The following is a 27,672-nucleotide window of genomic DNA, read 5'->3' as shown; positions in this document are numbered from 1 at the left end:
CTTGAGCAGCTCACTGGCAGAAGGAAAATGCAACGATTCACTTGCTCCTATTCTCGTTCTTGTGCGACCCAACAGACTCGCGTGGATAGTTCTGTTAGCAAGTAGCCTATTTAGATAGCTAGTATTTCAACAAGGCTTATTTGTATGGCGCGGTTTCCAATTCAAGTTGACGTTTATGTCATGAATCTTGCCCTCGAGGCATAACTGGGCGATTTCAGGAGCCAGCTGCAAAGTCAAATTTGCCTTATTTTAAACAATCACGAAAACACACAAGCGTGCTTTTTGGTCTTACATTAAAGTTGGGCATTAGGGTTAGCAGCGTGGTTAAGATTAGGTTTAAAATCAGATTTTATGACTGTGCCAACTAGTGACCACTCTGCAGACCTGCCTCCAGAACAAGATCCATGACGAAAAACGCTAACCTGCGTTTGCAATAGGAAATCATGAATTGCACTTGCAATGTCGACAAAGACATTCACCCACTATATGATTTTTCAACCATTCTACCCAGACTATCTACCAAACACTAAATATAAAAATCGAATATTTTAGGAGACGAAAAACATTTGTTAAAGCATCACATCGTAACTTGCATTTGATATTTGTGATTTAAGTGTAAGTTTAGTTGCACAGCTAGCTAACATGCTAACGCTCAACCAGTCTCTACACTTACCAACGCAGTGTAGCTAGCTATAGCTTGATCTCCAGCTACGCCCAGTGTTTGACAATATCCTCCGACTCCTTTCAGTATCCTCGAATACAAAGTGTAACAAATTACAAAATGAAACCGAACAAGATGAGAAACAGGCCAAAATACAGCAGCCAGATTACCAAGAAACTTCTGTCGACCGCAGTTTCCAGAAGTGATGCGCGTCCCTTCCAAAGAAAGGAAAAGCGATTTGCAGTCCACGCACACACTCTCTACTGGCCAGGATGGATGGACAGGCAGAGAGGGTTTTACCACGGCATTGCGCGCGGGGGTGAAATTGAAAGGGATGAATAGCCAAGTAACTCGACTTTCTCCATCTCCTGACCAATCACTACCCCGGCTGGGATTTATTCAAATGAGGAATGATGTCATCTCTCAAACCACCCTACTTTCTTTCTTCCCATCCTTCCCAAGTTGCACTGGTTGTCTCCCCCTTCCCGTATCCCTCTACCAGTTTCCCGCGTCCCCTCCCTCCATGCCGACTCCACGCTCATCCTGCACACACCTCCTGCAGTTTCTTTTCAACGGCGCATTCTCTCCACACAATGGTGGCATGTTAGAGTTCTCCATTGGTTCTGGACCACTGGATGCTGAGATTTCAGCCACAAAGGGTACCACAGCATAGTCTGTCATATTTTGATTTTCTATAGGTCCACTGGCATTTAGTTACTACCATATTATTCTAATATGGTAATAAAACAGACATCTTTATTAGTTGTACAAGGACTAAACATGTTCTGCTGCACATACATAATGAATATTGATTACCACTCATGCTAAAATGTGTCAAAGTTAAAGAATCAGGTAATATAATCATATCCATAAACATCTTCAGAGATATTGATAACACTAGGTTTATTGCAGTGGCACATTCTTAATTGTAAGGACAAGATATCTAATTGGTTGCAGACAAGCCCCCACACTGACAAGACCAAACATGTTTGACCTGTCAAAGAGGCTGTCAGGAGAATCACCAGTGCATAAAAACACAATTTTTGTCAGATTGTAACAGAGTCAGAGACATGGTGGAATCAAAGGAGGCAGAAACATGAAGAAGAGGAAACAGAAGAAAGTTAAAGAGCTGCCACTGTCTGTACAGTGTTTTTCCCCCAGACACAATTGTCTCCCTCGACTGATTGGGGGCGTTTTTTCATAGGCTTTGTCTGTGTGTGCCGCTCCTGTCTTCACACCAGACTTCTGAAACAGTCTCGGTGGGCATGCTGCCTGTCCGTCTGCACTGCTGTTGTTCAGCTCTCCCAGTGCAGCCAGAGCTGTCTACATGAGCCAGGCTTTTGTGCCAGGGTCTGCACTGGCTAGGCAGCATTGTGCTTCACATTGTGTCACCTTCAGCTCTCACCCTATGGAATTCATCATAACACACTTCCCCAGGATGTTTACCTCGGTGAACAGTGCTTAATGGTGCGCTGACCTGTGTGGTTGTGTTGTGGTTACATTGCCTAGTGACAATGTAAAGTAGCCTCATGCTGCTACGTATTTGTTGATATGCTAAGATTGATATCGCTTGTTTTGTATTCTATCATGCAATAACCCCAACTCCCTACAGCCTCTTTCTCGCTCTCAAAATTATCAGCAAAGGTAAACCCTTTGGCCCACACCTACACAATTAGTTACACATGCTTGACTAACATGACTTTCAATAAACACACAGACAGAAATGTAGTGAAGGAAGCAGAGAAGTAGAAACATAGCAAACACACTAAAACAGAGGTACCCTCACATACACACACAAGAACTATGACGCACAGTAAAGAGAGGGAGAGGAAAAACAGAGAAAGGCAAGGAAAAGAGGGTGGGAGTCTGGGGGTCCTATACTAGGTTCGGCCTGCCAGAGATGGACATATTGGCTTGGTGAAACAGGCACAACAAAGAGAGGACGTTTTCTTTCCACCCAGGCTGTGGTGCGCTGCAGTGGAGACAGGAAGGGGCAGGGCAGTGTACTCGCCACCTAGTTCCCCTGTTATTTATCTCATTGTTGTTTCCCCTTGGCCAGCAGCCCAGCTGGGGCAACGCAGCACAAAAGAACTGGCGCACAGTCAGTGAAACAAAGTCAAGCCTCTGGATGTTGTTGCGCTAACTTTGACAAGGAATACACACTAACACCTGTGCGCAGACACACACACACACAAGCTTGAGTGCTGTTCTCATATCAGTCAAATCACACAAAGGAGGAAAGAGGTATTGTGCAAAAAAAAGGAAACACCCATCTTATCCGACAGTCTATATCCTCAAATGAAATTCACAGACACGTGTTTCTATAATGGACTTAGAATATAAATGGACTTAGAATATCTAGAATGTAAACATTACAACACAGCACATGGTAGCCTGTTCATCATGACATGCCTCTGAATACCATGTTCACAAGTTAGCACACGCCAGCAGTGCACCTGCTTCTGTTCTGTGTGAGCATGGGCTCCCAGGAGAACAGAACGTGCCAACACGGCATCACATTAACATGCTGCATACTAACACATATGAAGAACATGTAACACACATACATCACCGACTATATACACTTACGACTACAGTCAATTATAACCGAGTCTCACTGCGACATGAACGTTTATGTTAAAACAAAATGTCATAATAGAACATTTCAGATAAACAAAGATTGCTGTATCATACAACTGCATTATGCACACAGCCTAGTAAAATCCACATCTCATGTTATCACCTAGTTTCACGCTAAACACTAAAATAGAGGAGGCCTCGTGTCTCATGCTTTAGAGGACTTTGTTTAATTGCAATTGTTACCCTGAAACCTGATGATGTCCAGGCAGGCCAGTTTCTTGTTGATGGGTTAGTGGAAGTGCTTCCCAGCCCTTTCAGGCTGCATTCTGCCGTTAATAATGCATGCTGCTACTAAGGGAATCGGACAGGGGCCCCTCTCCTCTATACCACTCAGACGAAGCTACATTAAGAGCACTGACTGTGCAGATCTCGGCACTGATCTTCCCTCCCCATCTTGACATGTACTTTTCAATTATGTGCATTTATCTAGACTCACTTCGGCCATGTTATCTCCTTTCACTTATCGTTTGTTTTGCGATGTGCAATTGTACTGGCGCGTGGTACATTTTGGCCCCTTAAAACAAGCTACTTTAAACTATTTACCTCTCATCCCCTTTGTTTCTGTTCCCTCTTCTTTCTTTATGGTCTGAGACAGCTATTGATTTTCTTTGACTTGCTGGCTGGTGGAGGTTATGTAGTCAGACAAGCAACTCCTTTCTCCCTCTAGTGGTGCCATCATACCACCACAGTCACACTGTACTGGCCCTGGCATGAAGATGAGAAGCAATGATGATCTGATCAAGTACAATTCACCATGAATCCAGATACATAGAAAACTTTCTTTCAGCAAGTTTGTTACATTACCCTTTAAAAGTTCATAACAGGTCGAGCACTCAACCGACATAACTGACAAAGGGAAAGTGTTGTTCTGCCTCATTGACCATGAAGAGGACTAAATGTAAAATGTTCTTGACGAGAGAGAGCAGAAAAGCGACATGGACCACATCACCAGAAAATAGGACTGCTTGGTAGAAATAAACAGTACGCTTTCAATAGTTTTAATTGGAGGTGGTTTACTGGTATTAGCCAGAGAGGTGGCACAGAAATGCAATGTACTGAAAAAAACGAGAACAGCTTTAAAAATAAATATGTACAAGCGACATTCTCATCCAAAATGTAGATGTTGAGCAATTTGGCCATACTAAAATTATTAGTATCAGTCTAACCAACCATAACAGAGTAAAACAATGAGAAATACATCAGAAATTATCACGTTAGCAGAGTATAAAACACATGTAGTGAAGAAATACACTACAACAACAATCCTTACAAGTAATCTTCTACGCCACTGTGCTGCATGCCATGAGACTTTAGCACCGCTTCTAGTTCTGTCATCATGGCTCATCGTACATGTGTATCTGATCTCAAGCAAGATAAATGTACTAAGTAAAAACATTCAAAGAATGGGAAGGGAAAAAAAAAAAAGTACATTTCTAGTCATCAACACATACTTGAATAAATCACTTTTGAAAACATTTAATGGAAAAACACCTTCACCAGAAACAGTACATTCTGGGTACACATCAATGATTTCTCTATTTGTCCTATACTGACAACTCTTCCCTTCCTTTTGATCGCTTATGAATCTTGCGCAATGAATCCTTTTTTCTCCTAATGAACATCACTATAAGCTTTCATAACATTTCATACAATTAAATTACATTATCACTTCAAATGGTTTTTCAAATAAAACAGATAAAATATGATAATTCAGTCATGATTTGGACCACATACTGGTTTGCAGAATTAATTTGCCTGGAGAGAGATTCAATAAATTAACACTGAATTCAATATAACAATGTCAGATATCTCATAAAATAATATTTTGTATTTCAGTCAGGTGCAACAGTCATCCAACAAAATAATGAATAAGGGTGGTAAAAACATTTAGCATTGTTTAAAATTAAAATGTGTCTTTTCCTCAGCAATATAGAGTCTGTACAGTGCACTATAAAACCCACTATAGCGGTCTTGCAGTACATTGGTGTTCAGGTCAGGGTCACCTGTCTCTTTACACCAAAGGCTTCATACATATTGATGACTAACTACGGCTGCAGGTCCCGTCCTTGAACATGTCGTCATCCCATCCAGAGGAGGAAAAGGGAATAAAGGACCAAAGAGTGAGTAGCCTTCCCTAAAAATACAGTACATTACGGTGTGCACGTTTCAGCCTGTCTGTTAGTGTGCGTCTCTGTCATAAACATGATTCAGAGGACAATCATAATGTTCAGGGCCCCCCAGGCACAGTAAAGCACAATTAAACCATTGCCATCCCTCAGTCATAGGGTCATGCAGACCCAATTCAACAATATAAATCAAAACTGCACCATAAATAAAACTCCTATTTAGTAAAACATATTCAGATATACAGTACGTTGTGCAAAATCAGTTTCCTCTCGGAAAGGACAGCTAGCTATTAGGTTGTATTATAGTCATGAATTAGCTAGCAGAATGTGCTAGCCATATGAATGTAACTTGTTAGCTATAAAAACCCAATGAACTGGTATATTAAATATTAATGTGCGATCTACAGCAGTTAGTAAGTTGTACATTGTACTGTACCCGTCTGAATTTAAATGCACCGAAGTGCCACATCCTACAGAGGACAGTGTATTCTAAGGTCCGATCACCAAGAAGACATCCTCCCACTGGAGGATCTGAAATAGAGAAATAACCAACCTGTCAATGGAATTGAGATTACTTCAAAGACAAAAACATCAAACCTTGAATGACGCACACAAACACTCACTCTCTCTTCAGTCGCAGCAGCAGAAGAATGAACAGGAGGATGCCTCTGGGCCACGGAACTTTCCAGAGCAAGGTGTATCAGTACACTCTGCTATGAAAGCATGCAGGTCTGTGATGTGCATCGGCTCCTGGGTTTGGGCCTGTAGAGAGACAGAGTGCTTCGATAAAAATGACTAAAGAATCCTCTTCCATCCTACTTCCGGTACATTGCACCCTTTCTCCATATGGCACTCATCAACACTTCATCTTTTATTTTAACGTCAGTAAATCATCTGTCCTGCATTTCTCCATTCACTCCTTCCACCCACCATCCCTCATCCTCCCCTTCTATCAGTCCCCTCATCCCTCCCACAGTACCATGATGGCATCGTAGGCTCCGGTGATGAGCGCAATGAAGAGGGAGAGCACCATGTAGATGAAGAGGGAGATGAAGGTGTAGAGGTAGACCTGGCTGAACACCCACACCAGCGTGCCACTCTTCTGCATCTCAGCAAACGTCACAAACATATCGTCCCCGTTGATCAGAGAAAACAGGCACTCTGACACCATGGACAGAGAGCGGAACTGCAGGGACAGAGGATGGGTTGGTGTATTAGAACACATTTATTTTTCACAGTTTCAGCAATTTGTGATATTTTTTATGAATAATAAAAATACACAAATACATGTGTGCATCCTGTCCATGACCAAATACCTTGGTATGGTAAGGACCCAGCACGATCCAGCCACAGAAGCAATAACCCAGGTATATGGCAGCTACACAGAGGCAGAAGCGGATTACATTAGGGAAGGCAGCCCGCAGCGTCACAATCAGGATCTGAGAATGAGGAAGAGAGAAAATGTAAGACAAATTTACACATGGAAAAAGAAAAAAAAAAGTGGGAAGTGACGCAAAACCTCCCCAGAAAGCCATTCAACTTAAATGTCAATGTGTGCATTTTTGTGTGACTGATTACATCACTCACATTGTACTTCTGGAAGAAACTGAGGTAGCGGAGGACTCCCACCCACACCAGCAGAGTGGAGGTACCGAGCAGAATCCCACACACATCATACAACGACATGTTCTGAAGGACAGAGTCATTTAAATTATTTGTATTAATAATGATATTATTTGCTCTGTCTAATTCTAAAAGTGGGGGGACTGGTGCAGGCCTGGAAAGATATGAAACTAAAAGCAATGCATTGTTCTGTATTACCTTGGACTCTATGCCAATCTTGATGAAGCTGCCGGTGATGGTGAGCAGGTCACTGATGATGAGCAGGATGAACCAGCCGTTAATGAACTCCATCCTGTCTGCCCAGCACACACTGTGATTCAGTCTGTGTCTGAAGAACTGGACATACTCCTGTCAAACACAGAGACGGGACAGACAAATGAACAGAATAAACCAGCGGTTCCCAAACTAGGTGTCATGACACTGTGTGTGTGGGGGGGGGGGTCACCTGATATGACCTTGCTGTACCCAGTCCACCTAGTCGTGCTGCTGCTCTAGTTTCAACTGTTCTGCCTGCGGTTAAGGAACCCTGACCTGTTCACCTGACGTGCTAACTTGTTCCGGACCTGCTGTGTTCGACTGTCGATCTACCACACCTGCTGTCTCTAACTCTGAATGATCAGCCAACTGACATTTACTCTGGCCTGTTGCACCCTCTACAACCACTGTGATTATTATTATTTGATTCTGCTGGTCATCTATGAACATCTTGGCCATGTACTGTTATAATTTCCACCTGGCACAGCCAGAAGAGGACTGGCCACACCTCAGAGCCTGGTTCCTCTCTAGGTTCCTGCCTTTCAAGGGAGTATTTCCTAGCCACTGTGCTTCTACATCTGCATTGCTTGCTGTTTGGGCTTTTAGGCTGGGTTTCTGTATAGCACTTTGTGACATCGGCTGATGTAAAAAGGGCTTTATAAATACATTTGATTGATTGATATGAAAATGGGGTCGCAAGCTGACACCTACTCATGTATGTTTGTAATAGTGTGTTGTATGTGAAAGTCTGTATTATAAATTGTATTTTAATGTTAAGGACTCTTGGAAGATTAGTCCAAATGGGGACTAAGAGATCCAAATAAAATCAATAAAATCAAGGGTTTTTCTTTATTTTTACTATTTTCTACATTGTAGAATAATAGTGATGACATCAAAACTATGAAATAACACATATGGAATCTTTGAACACCCTTGGCATTCTCTCAAGCAGCTTCATGAGGTAGTGATAAGAGAATTATGTTCTCCAGGTACATCACCCAATCTAATTTTATTACTCTCCGTCTGCAAACCAGAATTTGTAAGATCCTGGTCGAATGAAACAGACGGAGGCCCGGCTAAATAGACAAAAAGCTTTATTCACGGAACGTTCTGAAGTCAAGAATACCTGGATTGCATTTCAATTAACAGGTGTGCCTTGTTAAAAGTTCATTTGTGGAATTTCTTTCCTTCTTATTGCGTTTGAGCCAATCAGTTGTGTTGTGACAAGGTAGGGTGGTATACAGAAGATAACCCTATTTGGTAAAAGACCAAGTCCATATTATGGCAAGAACAGATCAAATAAGCAAAGAAAAACAGTCCATTACTTAAGACATGAAGGTCAGTCAATGTGGAAAATTTCAAGAACTCTAAACATTTTTTCAAGTGCAGTCACAAAAACCATCAAGCGCTATGATGAAACTGGCTCTAATTCGGACCGCCACAGGAAAAGAAGACCAAGTTACCTCTGCTGCAGAGGATAAATTCATTAGAGTTAACTGCACCTTAAAAATTGCAGCCCAAATAAATGCTTCACATAGGTCAAGTAAGAGACAACAGTTCAGTGTAGACTCCATGAAATCAGACCTTCATGGTCGAATTGCTGCAAAGAAACCACTACTGAAGGACATGAATAATAAGAAGAGACTTGCTTGGGCCAAGAAACAAGCAATGGACATTAGACCGGTGGAAATCTGTCCTTTGGTCTGATGAGTACAAATTTTAGATTTTTGGTTCCAACCGCCGTGTCTTTGTGAGACGCAGAGTTGGTGAACGGATGATCTCCGCATGTGTGGTTCCAACCGTGAAGCATGGAGGAAGTGGTGTGGGGGTGCTTTGCTGGTGACACCGTCTGATTTATTTAGAATTCAAGGCACACTTAACCAGCATGGCTCCACAGCATTCTGCAGTGATATGCCATTCCATATGGTTTGCGCTTAGTGGGACTATCATTTGTTTGTTAGTCTTGTGAAATCCATAGATCAGGGCCAAATTAACTGATTTCCTTCTATGAACTATGGGTAAAATATTTTAAATTGTTGCATTTATATTTTTGTTCATATAAATTACAATGTCAGCCTTGGTCTTACATGTTGTAGGATGACTCCTCTGAGGATGGAGCGACCACACAGCAGCAGGGACAGCAGACACACTATGGCCACCAGCACGTCAAAAGCCTCCCGTGCATAGTTCTCCGCTATAGGAGGAAGAAGAAAGGAGGGTTGTTTGAATGAATTAAGTCAGGGAGTGAAGGGAAGGAAGAGGCAAACAGCTAGTAAGGAACAGCAGGAAAGAAGTTAATCAATCTCAAGCAGTACCCCCCATCCTCGCTCTCTCACCATGTCCCCACACGTTGGGGTCTTTGCACTTCTTGATGGAGGCATGGTTGAGCAGGCTGATCTTCACTCTGCCGCTGTGAGCCTTGTTATCCAGGACAACCTGACAGCAACCACAATTCACACACACTGTATACGTAGCTACAACACAAATCGTGGCTTTATAACAGCTGTCTAAGATAACGTGGGCTGTGTGGGGCTGCAGTGTTTCCCCTATGATTTTTTTTCAGCTGCAGTGGAAAAGTTGAGCGAAGGGGTGTGGCGTGCTAGTGGGCATGGCCAATGGCATGGTTTTAGAGGCCCTCCTCTTGGCCACAGACAATTTTGCTGTTTTAAAGCTAATTTTCTGCAATTCTACACATTTCGCCATGGTTTATGCTGTGTTCTTATGCCTTCGGAGTGACTCAAATTATAACAAAATCAGTGGGGGCCACATGCCATGACTGCCTAGTTTCTTTTTGGTGATAGTTAGTTCTCAATGATTCTTATTTCTAAATATATTGCGCCATCCTATATTTTCTACATACATTATATCTGTATTTAGTCGCTTAAGTTTACACTGAAAACATTTTAAAACATTTGTGGAGGCCACAATTTAAATGCATATAGGGGAAACTGGGCTGTTCAAGGGAAATTAGTAGGTCATCTCACCATAATAGCAAAGGTGTAGCAGTCAGGGATCTCATTGTTGATGATGGTCTGGATGTTTATGGCCTTCAGCTGGAACTGAATGGTCACATTGATCAGCCTGGAGACCAAGAAGAAGAAGACGAGAGACAAGATCCAGTAAAAGGAATGCATGCATGTAATCTCAATAGAGAAGTGATATTACCCAGTAATGTTCCATGTTGATATGTAATGCATTACCATAAGCAATATATTAACATAAGAACTGACAAAATGACAAAAATGGGACAAAAATGGGCTAGAATAAAAGGGGGAGAGGGAGCAAGGGACACCATTGTGTGTCTCACTTGTGAAACTGGAGAGTGAAGTTCTTGTAGTCACTGTAATCAGGAGAAGGAGGGTCTGGTAGTGGGTCCACACCAATGCAATCTGAAAAAGACCGAAGGATGGAATAAAAGCAAGTTGAGAGAGAGTAGGAACAAAAACAGAAATCAAGGAGATTTATTTCCAGAAGCATCTACACAGAGTATTCCAAACATTAGGAACACCTTCCTAATATTGTGTTGCACCCCCCCCAGTTGTGTCACGTTGGCTGGATGCCCTTTGGGTGGACCATTCTTGATACACATGGGAAACTGTTGAGCATGAAAACCCCAGCAACGTTGCAGTTCTTGACACAAACGGTGCATTTGGCACCTACTACCATACCCCGTTCAAAGGCCCTTAAATCTTTTGTCTTGCCCATTCACCCCCTGAATGGCTCACATACACAATCCATGTCTCCTCCCCTTCATCTACACTGATTGAAGTGGATTAAACAAGTAGCATCAATAAGGGAACATAGTTTCACCTGGATTCCCCTGGTCAGTCTACGTCATGGAATTAGCAGGTCTTCCTAATATTTTGTACACTCAATGTACATTTGACACTTGCAAGTATTCTGTTATTCACTTTTTTCCCCCAAAGCCAATGGAAAATACTTTCACAACTTCAACATTTTGAAATACTAGGTTATCTTAACTACTTCTGTTTAGTTGCCAACCTTGACTCAACCACTTTTGATAACATGTGCCAAAACACATTAAAAAAAAACTGTGCCAATAAACCATCTTTGTGAAATTAGCAGGTGAATCGAACAGAAGACATCCATTTGGCCAGCTCTCTATTATTTTGCTGATGTTAGTGGAAATAGCACTTATATGGTTGATGCTTTTATGGAAAGGATCTAATCTCAGCACTGAAAGTAGGGCACGGTTAGAGGGCAACTCTTGACATATGTGGAGCTTTGAGTCAATAACAGTTACTTCCTGATGGGCCAAAGACAACTGGCAGTGGATTAAAAAAAACAAGACCAACAGACTGATGTCAAATACATGGAGGTGGAATTTGATAGACAACTTAATGAACAAAAAGGAGAATGCGGCCAGGGTACCGGTAATAACTTTGGGGTCGATATCAAAGGTGTCGTTGATGGGGTCGATGATGCCCCTCTTGTAGTACCGCTGGCACAGAGAGAGGGCACTCTCATTCACACCCTCACCCCACACATATGCATACCGCCCCACTGATGTCTGTGGTAGAGCCAGGAACTGAGGAAAAGAAAATAGAAAGGATGATATATGGAATAGGTAACATAAAGTTATACTAATAGCAAGATATCATATAGACAGACAAGGAAGACAAAAGATAATTTAATAACAAGGCATTACATAGAACAAAATGAGAGGGTTGAGAAGTTCCTCATCTGCCGGTCTCTGATTAGTGTTGCATACTGAGATACTAGTACCTGATCTACAGCATAATAAATATGGCTATAGAGTTCACTCTGTGTGTGGATTGCCATTGAAGAGCCATCCCGGTAGTCTTTAAGGAAAAGGTGTTTGAAGGATGCTGTGTTCTCTTCCTTGAATGTCACCACCATCTGGTTACTCAAGCCAAACAGAACTAACTAGAAAAGGGAGTGACAGGGGATTAAGGGTTAAAACACTGAAAAATCAACAGAAGACCCATCATGAACACCAATTCTTCAGTTCAGTAAAGGCCCACCTGTACAGTGACAATGAGGATCTTGAGCAGCTGCAGGACCAGTTTAAAGGGCTTGCGGCCCTTGGCGTGGTACTTGTCACAGGGGCTCATGAAAAAGTACTTGAGCTTCCTCCGCAGTGCCTCCTCCTCCTGCTGCTGTTGCCTGAGCTCTGAGTCTACCAGACCGGTGACCCGGGGGTTCCTGCCACTGAGGTCATCGGACCTGTAGCTGCTCACAGGTGAGAACAGCTCATCCTTCTCTGAGAGAGAATCAATGACAGACATGAGTTTCTACATACAACATAGGGAAGGCATATTTGAAAAGGGCACTAATAAGCTTGATATTGCTGCTGAAAAAAAAGGAAGTGGGAAAGCGATGTGGTATTGTAATTTTACTATAATTATATAATTCAAGCATGCATTGGATCAGTAGGTATGATATAGCCCATTCAATAAAAAAATAGAGACCCCTTGACTTTTTCCACATTGTTATGTTGGCCTTATTCTAAAATTGATGTTTTTTTCCCCCTCAATCTACCCAAAATAACCCATAATGACAAAGCAAAAACAAGTTGACATTTTGTAAATGTATTAAAACAAAAAAAACTGAAATATCAAATTTACATAAGTATTCAGACCCCTTACTCAGTACTTTGTTGAAGCACCTTTGGCAGCAATTACATCTTTGAGTCATCTTGGGTATGACGCTACAAGCTTGGCACACCTGTATTTGTTCCGAAGCCACACCTGCGTTGTCTTGGCCGTGTGCTTGGGGTCGTTGTCCTGTTGACAATGACCCCAAGTCTGAGGTCTGGATCAGGTTTTCATCAAGGGATTTCTCTGTACTTTGCACCATTCATCTTCACTCAATCCGGACTAGTCTCCCAGTCCCTGACGCTAAAAAACATCCCCACAGCATGATGCTGACCACCATCACCATGCTTCACCGTAGGGAGGTGCCATGTTTCCTCCAGACATGACGCTTGGCATCCAGGCCAAAGAGTTCAATCTTGGTTTCATCAGACCAGAGAATCTTGTTTCTCATGGTCAGAGTCATTTAGGTGCCTTTTGGCAAACTCCAAGTGGGCTGTCATGTGCCTTTTACTGAGGCGTGGCTTTTGTCTGGCCACTCTACCATAATGGCCTGATTGGTGGAGTGCTGCAGAGATTGTTGTCCTTCTGGAAGGTTCTCCCATCTCAACAGAGGAACTCTGGAGCTCTGTCAGCTCTGCTCTCCCTGACCAAGGCCCTTCTCCCCCGATTGCTCAGTTTGGCTGGGCGGCCAGCTCTAGGAAGAGAGCTGGCCATCGATTCTCAATTTAAGAATGATGGAGGCCAGTGTTCTTGGGGATCTTCAATGCTGCAGAAATGTTTTGGTACCCTTCCCCAGATCTGTGCCTTGACACAAACCTGTCGCGGAGCTGTACGGACAATTCCTTTGGCCTCATTGCTTGATTTTTGCTCTGACATGAACTGCCAACTGTAGGACATTATATAGACAGGTGTGCTTTTCCAAATCATGTCCAATCAATTCAATTTACCATAGGTGGACTCCGATCAAGTTTTAGAAACATGTTAAGGATGATCAACGGAAACAGGATGCACTTGAGCTCAATTTCAAGTCTCATAGCAAAGGGTTTGAATAGTTATGTAAATAAGGTATTTTTTATTAACTGAAATACCTATATTGGTTAATCTGACCAGTCTCATCATTGATTTGATTAAGGGCTACTTATTTAGGCATTTTAAGGGTTTTCAGTGTAGTTGTCTAATGATGGTTAGGCATGTTAACCTGTTGTTTTCTTGAATCTCTATGATCAATAAATGTTTTTCTTGAGTGTACTTTTAACAGAGCTGAGATATACCTCAGTGCATTCACCCAATTACTTACAGCCTGCCACCTATCAAGTTGTTTCAGATCAACACAAGTGCCTAGGGAGGAGGGGGAAGGGTTTCTTCTGGACAGGACATGGCCCAACTATAGTGTTGTAACTAGCTAAATAATGACATTAACAAACACTGAGCATGAAAAACATTAGGAACACCTCTTTTCATGACAGACTGAGCAGATAAAAGTTATGATCCATTATTGATGTCACTTTTTAAATCTACTTCAAAATCAGTATAGATGGGCTACCCAGACCCCTATTTTTATGCTGCTGCTACTCTGTTTATAATCTATGCATAGTCACTTTAACTACCTACATATTACCTCAATTAGCCCGACTAACCGGTGCCCCTGCACATTGTACCGTTACCCCCTGTATATATAGTCTCTCTTGTCATTTTACTGCTGCTGTTGAATTATTTGTTACTATATTTTCTATTTTACTTAACACTTTTTTTTTTTACTTCTTAAAGCATTGTTGGTTAAGGGCTTGTAAGTAAGCATGTCACTTTAAGGTCTACACTGGTTGTCTCCTCACCTACATATCAAATCAAATTTTATTTGTCACGTGCCGAATACAGGTTAAAGAAGGATTTTTAAGCCTTGAGACATGGATTATATGTGACATTGAGGGTGAATGGGAAAAAACAAAAGATAAGATCCTTTTAAACCACGTTATAGTAGTAGGTGCACAGGTTTGAGTGTGTCAAGAACTGCAACGTTGCTGGGTTTTTCTAAGCTCAACAGTTTCCCTTGTGCATCAAAAATGGTCCACCACCCAAAGGACATCCAGTCAACTTGACAACTATGGAAAGCATTAGAGTCAAAATGTTCCAGCATGCCTGTGGAACAATTGACACCTTGTAGAGTCCATGCCCCAACGAATTGAGACTGTTCCGAGGGCAGAAGCAGGTGTAAATGAATGAGGAAGGTGTTCCTAATGTTTTGTCCACTCAGTGTATATTGCTGAGAAAGTAGGGTGACTCTCCTAGCAGGTGTGGAACCCAGGTCTCCATTACCAATGACGAATGCCCTAACCACTGTTCCAATAATGATATCTCTGATAGGCTTAAGCAATAGGACAAATGCAATTTGAAGTAAATATCACCTCTTAAAAGTACTCGAGAAAATCTATTTTATTGATCATAGTGATTCAGGAATATCATTAAAACAGGTTAACATGCCCCACCAACATTAAACCACTACACAGAAAGCCCTGTAAATGATCAGCCGATGTCCTGACAACTGATATGGGAATGTAGCAAAAACATTTCTGTGACACTCGTCTAGAACATTAACTTATGTTCAGACAATATGGCAACCATGTTCTGAGTATGTTTGGTGGGACAATGATGGAATAGTCTAATAACCCTCAGAAAACTGGACACAATCATTTGTATTTTATTTAACTAGGCAAGTCAGTTAAGAACACGTTTATTTTACAATGACGGCCTACCCCGGCCAAACCCTACCCTAACCCGGATGATGCTGGGCCAATTATGCACCGCCCTATGGGACTCCCGATCACCGCAGGTTGTGATACAGGCCGGGATCGAATCAAGGTCCGTAATGACGCCTCTAGCACTAAAAGCAAATAGGCCTTGCAAGGGATACAGTTATGGAAACATGGTACTTCACTTCCATATCAATAAATAATTTTCCAAAAATAAAAAACTGCAATTAATACACCTTTATAGAGTTCCCACACAGCCATATTTCCATGTTAAAGTGCTTGTTTACGACCGAGGTGAAGTTGGTTTATATTCAGACATTCGCCAGACATTCGCCAAAATCTATTTAAAATGGCAAAAATCAATAACTAATTCATTGTCACAGAAACATAAAAATAGATATGGTTTATTCTATATATGTCTAGCATAATTTTACAACCTTTGTTTTGATGGAAACAAAATCTTTCAAATGCAATTTAAAGCTATATAAATCAATAACTAATTCACCATTTCTCACAGAACCATCAAACTAGGTATGATTTATTCTATAAATGTCTAGCATACTTTTACAACTTTTTTTTTTGTTGTAAAAATTCCAGTTTTGATTTGATAGAGGGCATGTAGTCCATCTAGAGTGTGTGTGGTCAAAGTCCTAACGAGTCTGTTATACCCTATTAGAAGGGGCCTGGCAGAATGTTCTGCATCTTCAGTCATCTTAAATTAAATTACATTGAAATAAACTACAGGATGAAGGGGTCAGGCCTGACTAACAAAGAAGACAGGTGGATGGATCAAGAAGACCAGGACATTCCACAGTGGAGATATGGAAAACTAAGAGTGAACCATAACGTTCACTACCATTAAAACGTTTGGGGTCAATTAGAAATGTCCTTGTTTTTGAAAGAAAAGCAACATTTTAGTCCATTAAAATAACAAATTGATCATAAATACAGTATAGAAATTGTTAATGTTGTAAATGACTATTGTAGCTGGAAAAGGCAGATTTTTTTATGGAATATCTACATCGGCATACAGATGGTCATTATCAGCAACCATCACTCCTGTGTTCCAATGGCACGTTGTGTTAGCTAATCCAAGTTTATCATTTTTAAAAGGCTAATTTATCATTCGAAAGCACTTTTGCAATCATGTTAGCACAGCTGAAAAATGTTGTTCTGATTAAAGAAGCAATAAAACTGTCCTTTAGACTAGTTAAGTATCTGAAGCATCAGCATTTGAGGGTTTGATTACAGGCTCAAAATGGCCAGAAACAAAGAACTTTCTTCTGAAACTCGGCAGTCTATTCTTGTTCTGAGAAATGAAGGCTATTCCATGCGAGAAATTGCCAAGAAACTAGATCTCGTACAACGCTGTGTACTACTCAATTCACAGAACAGCGCAACCTGGCTCTACCCAGAATAGAAAGAGGAGTGGGAGGCCTGCTGCACAACTGAGCAAGAGCACAAGTACTTTTGAGTGTCTAGTTTGAGAAACAGATGCCTCACAAGTCCTCAACTGGCAGCTTCATTAAATAGTACCCGTAAAACACAAATCTCAATCGTGAAAAGGCGACTCTGGGATGGTGGCCTTCTAGGGCAGAGTTGCAAAGATAAAGCCATAACAAACAAAAGCACTAATATAAGAAGTGGACGGTACATGTTTTGTTTTTGGGCTAAATGTTTACATTATGATTTGCCTCTGAACTGTATATGAACCCCTCTGCAATCTACTGGCACTAACCATTAAAACTAGGACTTCAACCAGGCTGTGCCTATGCTATTTGCTCCCTCTCTTTCAAACTGCGAGCACAAAATTCATTTTTTTCCCACAAAAGATCATGAAAAAAAATATATCAGCTGCCCCAAAATCAGCTCTACATAATTCAGCAGGGAAGTGTGCAACTACCACACATTATACCAGTGGAGAAACTACATCACCTACATAGGTATTACCATATCCTGTTCAATTCAAATTCATTACGGATATAACTATTTACAAACATTTTAAAACATCCAGAAAGACAGTGGTCTTAGAAGGGTATTTATACTTTAAAATCCATATTTTATGTGAATGGATGTAGATGAAAGAACTCTGCCATTGTTTTAATGTCCTCGTTTATTTATTTTTTTCTTTACCTCCAACTCTATATATCCAAGTGAGCCTATGAGGAACTTGTGGATCAGATTTACCATTATACCCATTGATCAAACGTATAACAGACAGACACTGCTCAAAATTAGTTGTTTGTGATATCTACACTCAGTTGCCAGGTTCACCACCCTATTCACAAAAATAAATTGCTCCTACATACACCAAGTCCCATGGTCTTGGCTTGCTACACACTAAAGCATGCAGAGAAGTATTCAGGTATTCTGTTACTGTTTGTTTGAACTTTAGAATGTGCAAAATGACAGTCTGATGGTCTTTTGTAACTCAGAAAAGTTCCAGAACTTGTACTGACTGTAGTAAACGCCAACTGTACTTAATAACTTGAACAGTCTCTCTCCTTTCCCAGTTTCAACTGTTTTGAATTCACGCTGTTCCAGATGCAAAGGTAGTTGTACCTAATAAAGTGACCACTGACTATAGACTTTCCGTAATGTGTTCTGGGAATACCCGGGGTATTAAACATTTGCATTTAAGTGTTCAACAGCTGAATCTATTACCTCAGGAGATGGTACCATTCAGCTTGTCTGGGGATGACAAAGGACTTGAACAAAGCCAAAATAGAAAATGATTGGAAGGGGCCTCTTAGCTGTTAAATGAGAGACATAGAAATAAGTGGATTTTGTGCCTTGTAACTACTTTAAAAGGTGGAATTGTTGCACTAAAAATGCTAACATTGATTTGGCATAAAATGTAAGATTACAACTTTATGTAAACAATGTTTACATAGTCTAACTTCATATAGAACAAATTGTACTTGAAATTAACATTTCTTTAAAGTTATTGCAAATAAATGCATATTTTCACTTTTCTGCAACAATCACTGAATTAGTTATTGATTTCTTCATCTTTAAATGCAATATTTTAGATTTGATGTATTTCTATCAAATCAAAACTGGAATGTCTATTCAAAGCAAAGGTTGAAAAGTATACTAGACATTTATAGACTAAATCAAACCTAGTATGATGATTATGTCATAATCAGTGAAAACGTTGATTTTTTTACATATGTAACATTTCTTTTGGCGAATGTCTGTTGAATATCTGTTGAATGTAAAACCAATTTTACCTCGGTTTGTTTACGGAAGTCGGAGGCGACTACCTGTGCTAATTAGCTATCTGCGTCTCCCAACACATGTGTGGGAACGAGGACGCCACAAACGTGTTGTAACTGAAAAATATTGCCGGCTGCAACAGTTAAAACAGGATACAGTAAGTGTATATTTGGAATTTGTTAAATTATTTTGGTGATATGAAAGTAGAAAGCTTAATGTTTCTAGAAGCGTACCACAATTGAGGATCGATTCACGTTTAGATTGATTATTTGGCTGCCAGAGTCAATTCGCCTCTGAAAATAACATTTAGTATATTCTTGGGCGAGGTACGATACAGCAATGGAAGAATTATTGACATACAATTAGCCTATTGCGATGCTAGGCACTCACAGATGACGCAGTCTTCCCATTTAACACTATACAACAAATACATTATCCTTATGAAGTGTTATTTTATACACCTTTAGGTTGACCAAACTCGGCCCTCGGGACCCGTGGTGCATGTTTTGCTTCTTCCCTTAACAGTACACAGCTGATTTAAATCATCAATAACCAAACATCAAGCCTTGATAATTTTGTAGTGTTTGGGCAAAAACCAAAACGTGCACCCCTTGTGGTCCCGAGGACCGAGTTTGGTAAATGCTGGTTAACTTTGAAAATGAGGCTTAGACTGATAAATTGAAGTACATGACCAACCTGTACCGTCTTGGATGCAGTTACAGTTCAATGATGCCATGGCGATGCTTTGTAGGACATGAATGAATTCCTACGAATAATACAATTTAAGAAATTCATAGAAATATTAGTTTAGGACTGTCAGAAAGCTAAACATTGAGGAAACAAATTACAAGAGAATAGGGACGCTGCGCTCCACAATCACAAAGTCGCAGCTTCCAATAGTCACATGACAATCACCATGTGACATGTTATCTGGATATGCCTTGATGGTCATTGGTCTCAAAATATCTAATTCGTGATAGCGTTTGTGGCCCCACCCATTGCATTGATAGTCAAACGATCAAAGCTAGGCTGCGTTCAGTACAACGGAAACGGTGTCATAATGAACGACCAGTTGAAAAACGGGGAGGGGTTATGGGTTCAAAATGTGTCCGCTGCCCTTTAAATGTCACTAATTTCTTTCAAGCTACACTCCGGCACACCCACCGTAAGGAGCAAATGTACGTCACACTCTGTTCAAAAACGTACAAGGAAGTCTAGGGAAAACGTGTAGATATAGCGTTTTCGAAATTACTAAAATGTATGTGTTAAGTTCAAATTGTTGAACGTAGCGAACACATTGAACACACCCCTGGATTCATCGATTTTCTACATACGATCGATCACCTGATCTTTAGAATTACTCAGCAAGTCTTAATATCAGTTAAGCGCTAAAATGCTTACACACGGTGATAAACAGTAAAAGTATTTCAAACATGTCTAGATAGAAACAAATAAAGGTGTAAAAGAAAACTACACCTACAAACCTGAGTCAGGACATTTTTGCCAACATAATGCTCTATGGAAATGACCACTGATAACTTTCAAATTTCACATATTTTGAATAATAGCTTAAAATAGAATTTGTTTAGGGAACACAATGCCAGTCTTTAATTGCACCATGTTGAACTCAGTTGGAGGGTAAACCATTGCACATATTGATGTATTATACTGCAGCCCATATCGTCAATGTGTTGGTCCTTTGTGTGATTCCGAAATGTCTTGGGATATCAAAAACAAAAGAGATGACATTCACATACATCCTATGCAGTCTTGAGAGATGGTTTAAGATACACTGTCAGTGAGAATGTCATTAGATAAGGGTTGACTGACTGAGGAGACTCACAAGAAACATAGACCTTTATAAATGTCATCTCATATGGACTCTTCTTGGACCAAATAAATACAATAGCTCAGAATTGGGATAAACATTATAATCATTCATTCATATTTACTCTCTCATGTGGTGATATAGACATCCGGTTTCACTTCTCAATATACTGTATATTCACAACTCAACTACTCATATGCAGACTTGCCTACAGACCAATCATTCACTCAGTCCATATCTCACATTACTGGCTTGTTAACTTGCCAGAGCATATTGAGACCTAATAGTGATAATGATGATCAACTTCATCACTCTCTTATTCTATCATGTGTACACCAACACTCTCTCATCTATCTGCCATCCAGGGCCTTGTCTCTGGCTATCACAGCTTCATCAAACTTGATCATGAGCGTGGTGCCCTTGTGCCAGTGGGCTGTGACCTTGGCAGGGAAGCCACTGTGTGTGAGAATGGCCTCTACGATGCCAGCGGTGAATGCAGCACAGTTTAGTGTGCTGTTCTCCTTGGGCACAGAGATGTAAGCGTTGATCAGTGGCTCCTTCTCTATGATGTAGTAGGTCTTGTCATCATCGTTGGCCTGCTCCAGCTTGTCTGCCTCCTTACCGAACATGGCTTTCCATACTGACACCTATATGAAGCAAATTGAAAATTATAGACATGTACTTATGCATGGGCATAATGACAAGTGTTACACCTTATAAGACTGTTACATATGCACTTATCTACCTTAAGCCCATGCAAGCACGTACCTTGACGAAGAGCAGTATGTTAAGCACCTTGGTCTCCCTCTTCCCATTCTTCTCCCTCAGCACCAGCACGTCCAGCATACTGGCGCCAACGCTCTGACCCATGTCTGCCAAGCGTTGCTGCAGCTCGGACACAGAGTACACGCGGCTCTGGCAGTACTGCACCATCTCAGAGAAGAGCAGTGCAAAGGCACTCACACTGACTTCAGTCTTGGGACGGGTTAGAGGCCGTTCCAGGATGTTTGACTTTCCTCTCGTGAACCGAGTGTCCATTTTCTGAAAGAGAATGATCTGTAAATAGAAGTAAAATAGCCTGAAGTGATAATATGCTAGCCATGTCAATTCCAAATTAACCCCTCACCACTACCCTAGGCAAGTGAAGATCTGAGAGAATTAGCTATAGATAGATAACACTTTCAACTAGCCTAGGGGGCAGGATCTTCAACCACAATGTGTAGCTATCCGTCTTTTAACAAGTGAGTTTTTTGTTTTGTTTTGTTTGTAGATCTTAACAAGTGCCTATGGTGGTAGTATGGCTCACACTTCTCGAATTCGTCACAGCTCGCTGTGTAGTCACGTGCCTCGCGCGTAAATCAGGTGAAAGGGGTAGGGCCTATGGGGGTTGTTTTGGGATTCAGGTCGCCGCGCCTTTAAAGGGCCAGCTTCGGCGCATGTGCGGGCTGTGGCAATCTTTACCTGCAGTACATATGCAAAGAGATTAGCCAACGACGATTCCGTGAATTAGGAAGAGCTAACTGCGTTGAAGAAACAACAAAGTGGCTGCTAGTGCAGACGAAAGGGGAAGATAAAGTATATTGGATGCTAGCGTAACTAGCCGGCTAATGTAGCTGCTAGCTAGTGCAAATTTAGTTAATATTGTCAAGCAAGCTAGCGAACTCACTCGACGACAGAAAGGCCAGAACTCAGTCATTCAGAATGTTAACAAGCTAACATTAAATATATTTATTTATATAGTTCATTATTCTTATACAAGGACCTAAAACCACTTACCGTGCTTCAATGTTTTTAGCCTGCTGTTGTGTTGGTGACTTCCTGTTTTGGTCACGTGTCTTGTTCTAGTAAAGCACTGATCTGTGAACCGCAGTGCATGTGCTCATCTGACACATACCTGTTTCCACATGTGTAATCTAAATGACATGCTTTGAAAAAGTTTTTAAAAATGCAAGATTTCCTAATGTCAATTGCATGGTTAAAAAAATATATTCCTGTTAAATGATGCATGGAAATTTCCTTTGTGAGTTCTTGCTGTGTATTTCTAGAGCCATTTGGAAAAGGAACAAGTACATGCTTGCATTCTCATGCCTCACATACCTTTCAGTGATTTAAAAGATACTGTTACCTAAACACAAAATACAATATGATGCTGCTGTACAGTACTTTTTAACAGAATTTTGTTTAATATTGAGATATTATGAAACAACAGTCTATACAAAGTACTTGAGGAGAAGAGGAAAATAAATTGCAGACCTAAAGGTTGTACTTGTGACAGTGGTGTAATGCAATAATGTAAAAAATGAAATATTTAAATTCAGAAAGACCTTGAGCCATAAGGACAAACACACATGTACACACACACACTTATCTAACAGTTGCCAATTTCCCACACCATGTCCCTCAAATGACTCAAATTAACCAGCACCGTATCTGTTTGTACAGTGGTTGCATAATCCACTTGATGTGTTTTCCTTCCTATAAATGTTTCAAGGTAGGCGATGCAATGCATAATACATGTCAGGAGCACAGGGCGTCGAAGACTCAATGATTTCTCCAATGGAACCGCACTGGAAATGGTGTCTGATCCTTCTTGTGGTCTTGGTCAGTGCTCACACTGATACCAAAGGTAACTCAATCTGTTTGTGTTCACATTTTTCCAATTTATTTAGAGGTCGTGAGCAGTCAAACTCTTTTCGAGAGAGAGAAAGAAAGTCAGCAAGGAAATGCATTACAGCTACTTAGAGGAAGAAGTTGCAAGAAAATGCTATTTTAGGAAATATAGGGTGCAGTTATTAATACACAGTACAAAACAGTATCTAGTTTCCGTTTATAGAAAAGCGATGCTGAATATTATCAAATGTAAACAAGTGTGTTTTCTGATTTCAGTCACATTCTCCCAGCATATGGATGACTTCATCAGAGTGTTGGAGCAGGTAGAATACAGAAACCCTGGACTGGAGCCTGTAAATGTGTTGAGAGGCCTGCGCAGGGCAGCTGGTCTCAGAGATGAGTTCATGCAGCACTTCTTGGGCACTATCAGGGAGGACAGCACCTCAGAGGCACCAGTTATGGACTCCAATCTCTCAGATTTCATTGGCAGAGCTGTGCGCCATCAGGTGACAGAGAGAGGTAGAGAGGAAGGGGTTGTCCTTACTGCTGATGGCACCACGGTTGCTATGAGCCCAGTCCTTCTGGGTATTGAAGCTGGGCTAGTGTCTAAGACGAGGTGTCAAGTCCGTGGCCTGTACCCCCTCACTCTGGCTAGGAACTTGGGTCTGTCCTTCCAGCGCTTCCATAGCTCTCTCCTCTCCCAACGCCTGGGCCCTGATGGCTGCTGGGATGACGTGACCTCGCCTCAGGTCTTCACCCTCTCCGACAAGCCCTCCCTCGCCACCGATGCCCTGGTTAATGGCGGTATGGATGGTGTGATTCTAGGGATGGAGGTCTCAGCTCAGTCCCAGCGTCCTCTCAAGCTGAGTAGCCTACTGAGGACGTACTACTGTCATCGTCTTGAGGGGGAAGGACTGGACACTGCTCCTCGTCTGATCAGCCGCCTACGCAGGGAGAACTTCAGAGAACTGGCCAGGCCCCCCCTCCTGCAGAGGCAGGTGGTGAGATCCCTTGTCCTTCAGAGGAGACTGATCGACCACTCCACAATGTTGTCACAGGAAAAGGAAGAGCTGGCAGCTGTGGTGAGGGAAGGAATAAAGGAGTTTGTCCACAGATACATGGGTAAGTAAACCCCACTGCAGAGGGAGACAGTGGAGATACAGAGGGTTACTGTAGTCCAGGGAAAGCTAAAAAGGATAGGTCAACATTTATTGGAATAATTTTGACTTTGATCCAAGAAAGCACAAATAGTAACAATAATTGAGACATGGTGTTATTGTTGAAAAAAGGAGTGGATAAACATGTTAAAACTCAATATCTCTCTGGATCGCCCTACCTCTAGACTGTCCAGCTATTATCCCACGGTGTCAGTGGGGGGCTGCACCATACCGGGGCACCCCCACCCCCCTGTCCCTCCCCCTCTCGTTCATGTACATCCACCACACATACCAGCCTGGCCAGCCTTGTCTCACCTTTCAGCAGTGTTCTGCAGACATGAGGTCCATGCAACGCTTTCACCAGGATGACCGGGGCTGGGACGATATTGGATACAGGTATGTGTAGTACATAGGTCTTAGGATATACAGTGCCTTCAGAAAGTATTAATACCCCTTGACTTAGGTGATTGAGTCCAATAATCGCTGATGCGCATGATGGGGGGAGGCAGGTGTGCGTAATGATGGTGTCAGGAGTGTGTAATGCTGGGGAGCCCGGTGCCTTCGAGCGCCAGGGAGGGGGAGCAGGAGCAGGCGTGACACTAAGAGCTTTGCACACCTGGATTGTACAATATTTGTACATTATTATTATTTTTTTTATATTCAAGCTCTGTCAAGTTGGTTGTTGATCATTGCTAGACAGTCATTTTTAAGTAATGACATAGCTTTTCAAGCTAATTTAAGTCAAAACTGTAACTAGGTCACTCAGGAACATTCAGTGTAATCTTGGAAAGCAACTCAAGTGTATATTTGGCCTTGTGTTTTAGGTTATTGTCCAGCTGAATGGTGAATTTGTCTCCCAGTGTCTCTGTAGTCTATCAGGAGACTGAACCAGGTTTTCCTCTAGGATCTATTCCATTACTTTTTATCCTAAAAAACTCCTCAGTCCTTGCCAATGACAAGCATACCCATAATCTGCTTTTTGTTTTGTTTTATCCATCTACCAATAGATGCCCTTCTTTGCGAGGCATTGGAAAACCTCCCTGGTGTTTGTGGTTGAATCTGTTTTTGAAATTCACTGCTCGACTGAGGGACCTTATACAGTAGATAATTGTATGTTTAGGCCGGGTTACAGAGATGAGGTAGTTATTCAAAAATATGTTAAAACTTCTTCGGAATCGGTGTCCTGTCCATGGGATGGCTGAGCTAACGTACAGTAGGCTAATGCGATTAGCATGAGGTTGTAAGTAACAAGAACATTTCCCAGGACATAGACATATCTGATATTGTCAGAAAGCTTAAATTCTTGTTAATCTAACTGCACTGTCCAATTTACAGCAGCTATTACAGTGAAATAATACCATGTTATTGTTTGAGGAGAGTGCACAATTTTGAACATGAAAAGTTATTAATAAACAAATTAGGCACATTTGGGCAGTCTTGATACAACATTTTGAACAGAAATTCAATGGTTCATTGGATCAGTCTAAAACTTTGCACATACACCTCTGCCATCTAGTGGCCAAAATCTAAATGTCACCTTGCCTGGAATAATACATTATGGCCTTTCTCTTGCATTTCGAAGATGATGGTACAAAAACGGGTTTTTTTTCATTGTATTATCTTTTACCAGATCTATTGTGTTATGTTATCCTACATCCCTTTCACATTTCCACAAACTTCAAAGTGTTTCCTTTCAAATGGTACAAAGAATATATGCATATCTTTGCTTTGAATTTTTTGGCAAAAATTGAAAAAAAAGGGGCGGATCCTTTTAAACACTATTATTGCACACTGAGCGAGTCCATGCACCTTATTATATGACTTGTTAAGTAAATTTTTACTCCTGAATTTATTTAGGCTTGCCATAACAAAGGGGTTTAGTACTTATTGACTCAAGACATTTCAGCTTTTCATTATTAATGAATTTGAGAAAATGCCTAAAAACATAATTTCACTTTGACATTATAGGGTATTGTATGTAGTGACACAAAATCTAAATTTAAGAAATGTAAAATTCAGGCTGTAACACGACAATGTGAAAAAAGTAAAGGGATGTGAATACTTTCTGAAGGCGCTGTACAGTTGGACACTACACAGCCTCCCCGTAAACCACAATGCTTATGTAATGTGTCAAGTTTGAGTATACAGTATGTGTGTGTGTCGCTCTCATAATTAGGAGTCAGAAATTAGCCACTGTCCAATGCTTCTGGGAATTGTTGTTTACCAAGCAAGATGTGACTTGATGATGAATCACTCATGATGAATGACTCATCCCTTGCCGATGTTTGCCTCCAGCTTTGTGGCAGGCTCTGACGGGTACCTCTATGAAGGGCGTGGGTGGCACTGGCAAGGGGCCCACACTAAGGGCTATAACTCCAAGGGCTACGGGGTGTCATTCATCGGTGACTACACCTCCAGATTACCATCACAACAGACCATGGAACTGGTGAGAGATCGTCTGGCATCCTGTGCTGTGGGAGGCGGGCGACTGGTCGGCAACTTCACCCTGTATGGCCACAGACAGCTGGTTAAGACTTCCTGTCCTGGAGACGCCTTCTACTCAGAGATCACAGGCTGGGAGCACTTTGGGGTAAGAGAGTATGTACAGTATGTACAGATGTTGGATCTTAATTTGATCACCCTATTGGAGGATAACTTTCCTGCAATGCAGGACATTTAACATTTGTAGTGTATTTGAGGTTTACAAATGCTTCTGAAGTTTGCATTTTCCACTTTGAAATCTCAGACTTGATTTTTCATTGCAAAAAATGTATCAACCCCTAAAAAATATTCATTAATTATAATCCACATAAAAATTCAAATCTCCTGTTGCTGCTGGATTATTTTCCTGCTGTAGCAAACTGACTAAAATTAAGAGCCTACATCTGTGTGTATATGTATATGTGGGGATTATAAGGCTGTTATTAACAATGAATAGGCCTATGTGTTTTTGTTATTTCATGTCTAATGGTCTTATCTCTCCACAAACTTACTTTCATTCTTTCCATTTTCCCCAGGAGGTTCAAAACTGAAGATATGGTGAAAAGTGGAGTGATTAATCTTGACCAGTATCACAGAATAAATATTTCATATCTAAAATGCCAGTGTTGCCTTTTTTTTATCAACATCTGTTATATATGACTTTCTGATAGCTGCTCTGATAGAGCTGATCTGAATAGGTCAGGAAATTATGTTGTCAGTTTTGCGTCGGCTCCAATCAGTCAATT

General features: G+C 41.2%; 5 protein-coding genes across 17 annotated transcripts in view; 2 read left to right on the top strand and 3 right to left on the bottom strand.

Annotated features, from left to right (window-relative positions):
• Positions 1-1,097, bottom strand: part of LOC112226299 (mucin-17) — a 31,209-nt gene extending 30,112 nt beyond the window's left edge. For 2 of the 7 annotated variants that reach the window (XM_042302253.1, XM_042302254.1), the window contains exon 1: positions 674-1,097. The gene's annotated coding sequence lies outside the window, so the exon portion shown is untranslated. The remainder of the gene's footprint in view (positions 1-673) is intronic. The other 5 variants (XM_024390684.2, XM_024390686.2, XM_024390687.2 and 2 more) reach the window with 3 other exon arrangements.
• LOC112219368 (guanine nucleotide exchange factor VAV2) overlaps positions 1-27,672 on the top strand; it is a 1,336,992-nt gene that overhangs the window by 825,849 nt on the left and 483,471 nt on the right. The window lies entirely within an intron of this gene.
• LOC112226297 (mucolipin-1-like) lies at positions 4,295-19,904 on the bottom strand. Of its 3 annotated transcripts, none has more exons than XM_042302275.1 (15): positions 19,766-19,904; positions 19,547-19,616; positions 12,312-12,550; positions 12,052-12,213; positions 11,698-11,854; positions 10,613-10,694; positions 10,290-10,386; positions 9,642-9,741; positions 9,393-9,499; positions 7,249-7,398; positions 7,015-7,116; positions 6,744-6,866; positions 6,407-6,613; positions 6,051-6,189; positions 4,295-5,958 (listed from the first exon to the last, which is right to left on the bottom strand). In XM_042302275.1, exons 1-14 carry the CDS (start codon positions 19,766-19,768, stop codon positions 6,058-6,060), a joined length of 1,731 nt encoding a protein of 576 aa, XP_042158209.1. In that variant the 5' UTR covers positions 19,769-19,904; the 3' UTR covers positions 4,295-5,958; positions 6,051-6,057. The 3 variants fall into 3 exon arrangements, with proteins under 3 accessions (XP_042158209.1, XP_042158211.1, XP_042158210.1); XM_042302277.1 differs by lacking the exon at positions 19,766-19,904 and adding an exon at positions 19,699-19,753; XM_042302276.1 differs by lacking the exon at positions 19,766-19,904 and having other exon boundaries at positions 19,547-19,759.
• On the top strand, positions 18,878-27,544 carry LOC112226295 (N-acetylmuramoyl-L-alanine amidase). Its single transcript, XM_024390680.2, has 6 exons — positions 18,878-19,007; positions 23,170-23,304; positions 23,565-24,410; positions 24,631-24,841; positions 26,741-27,035; positions 27,463-27,544. Exons 2-6 carry the CDS (start codon positions 23,193-23,195, stop codon positions 27,475-27,477), a joined length of 1,479 nt encoding a protein of 492 aa, XP_024246448.1. The 5' UTR covers positions 18,878-19,007; positions 23,170-23,192; the 3' UTR covers positions 27,478-27,544.
• On the bottom strand, positions 20,690-22,546 carry LOC112226296 (trafficking protein particle complex subunit 5). Its single transcript, XM_024390682.2, has 3 exons — positions 22,455-22,546; positions 21,447-21,719; positions 20,690-21,325 (listed from the first exon to the last, which is right to left on the bottom strand). The coding sequence occupies exons 2-3, from the start codon at positions 21,714-21,716 to the stop codon at positions 21,029-21,031; spliced, it is 567 nt and encodes a 188-aa protein (XP_024246450.1). The 5' UTR covers positions 21,717-21,719; positions 22,455-22,546; the 3' UTR covers positions 20,690-21,028.

Source organism: Oncorhynchus tshawytscha, linkage group LG20 (genome assembly GCF_018296145.1).
Source record: "Oncorhynchus tshawytscha isolate Ot180627B linkage group LG20, Otsh_v2.0, whole genome shotgun sequence".
NCBI classification, from domain to species: domain Eukaryota; kingdom Metazoa; phylum Chordata; class Actinopteri; order Salmoniformes; family Salmonidae; genus Oncorhynchus; species Oncorhynchus tshawytscha.
The sequence above is the reverse complement of the archived record's forward strand: the minus strand, read 5'-3'. Positions and strand labels throughout refer to the sequence as shown.

Excerpts from the sequence above, each read along its gene's own strand:
- LOC112226297 (XM_042302275.1), bottom strand. Across the intron at positions 12,551-19,546 it reads CTGCATCCAAGACGGTACAG|AGAAGGATGAGCTGTTCTCA; the intron begins GTTGGTCATGTA and ends ATTCTCTCTCAG. Across the intron at positions 6,867-7,014 it reads GTTTCTTCCAGAAGTACAAT|ATCCTGATTGTGACGCTGCG; the intron begins GTGAGTGATGTA and ends CCTCATTCTCAG.
- LOC112226296 (XM_024390682.2), bottom strand. The coding sequence starts at position 21,716 with ATGGACACTCGGTTCACGAGAGGAAAGTCAAACATCCTGGAACGGCCT. Across the intron at positions 21,326-21,446 it reads ACATACTGCTCTTCGTCAAG|GTGTCAGTATGGAAAGCCAT; the intron begins GTACGTGCTTGC and ends TGCTTCATATAG.
- LOC112226295 (XM_024390680.2), top strand. The coding sequence starts at position 23,193 with ATGTCAGGAGCACAGGGCGTCGAAGACTCAATGATTTCTCCAATGGAA. Across the intron at positions 23,305-23,564 it reads TGCTCACACTGATACCAAAG|TCACATTCTCCCAGCATATG; the intron begins GTAACTCAATCT and ends TTCTGATTTCAG. Across the intron at positions 24,411-24,630 it reads GTTTGTCCACAGATACATGG|ACTGTCCAGCTATTATCCCA; the intron begins GTAAGTAAACCC and ends CCCTACCTCTAG.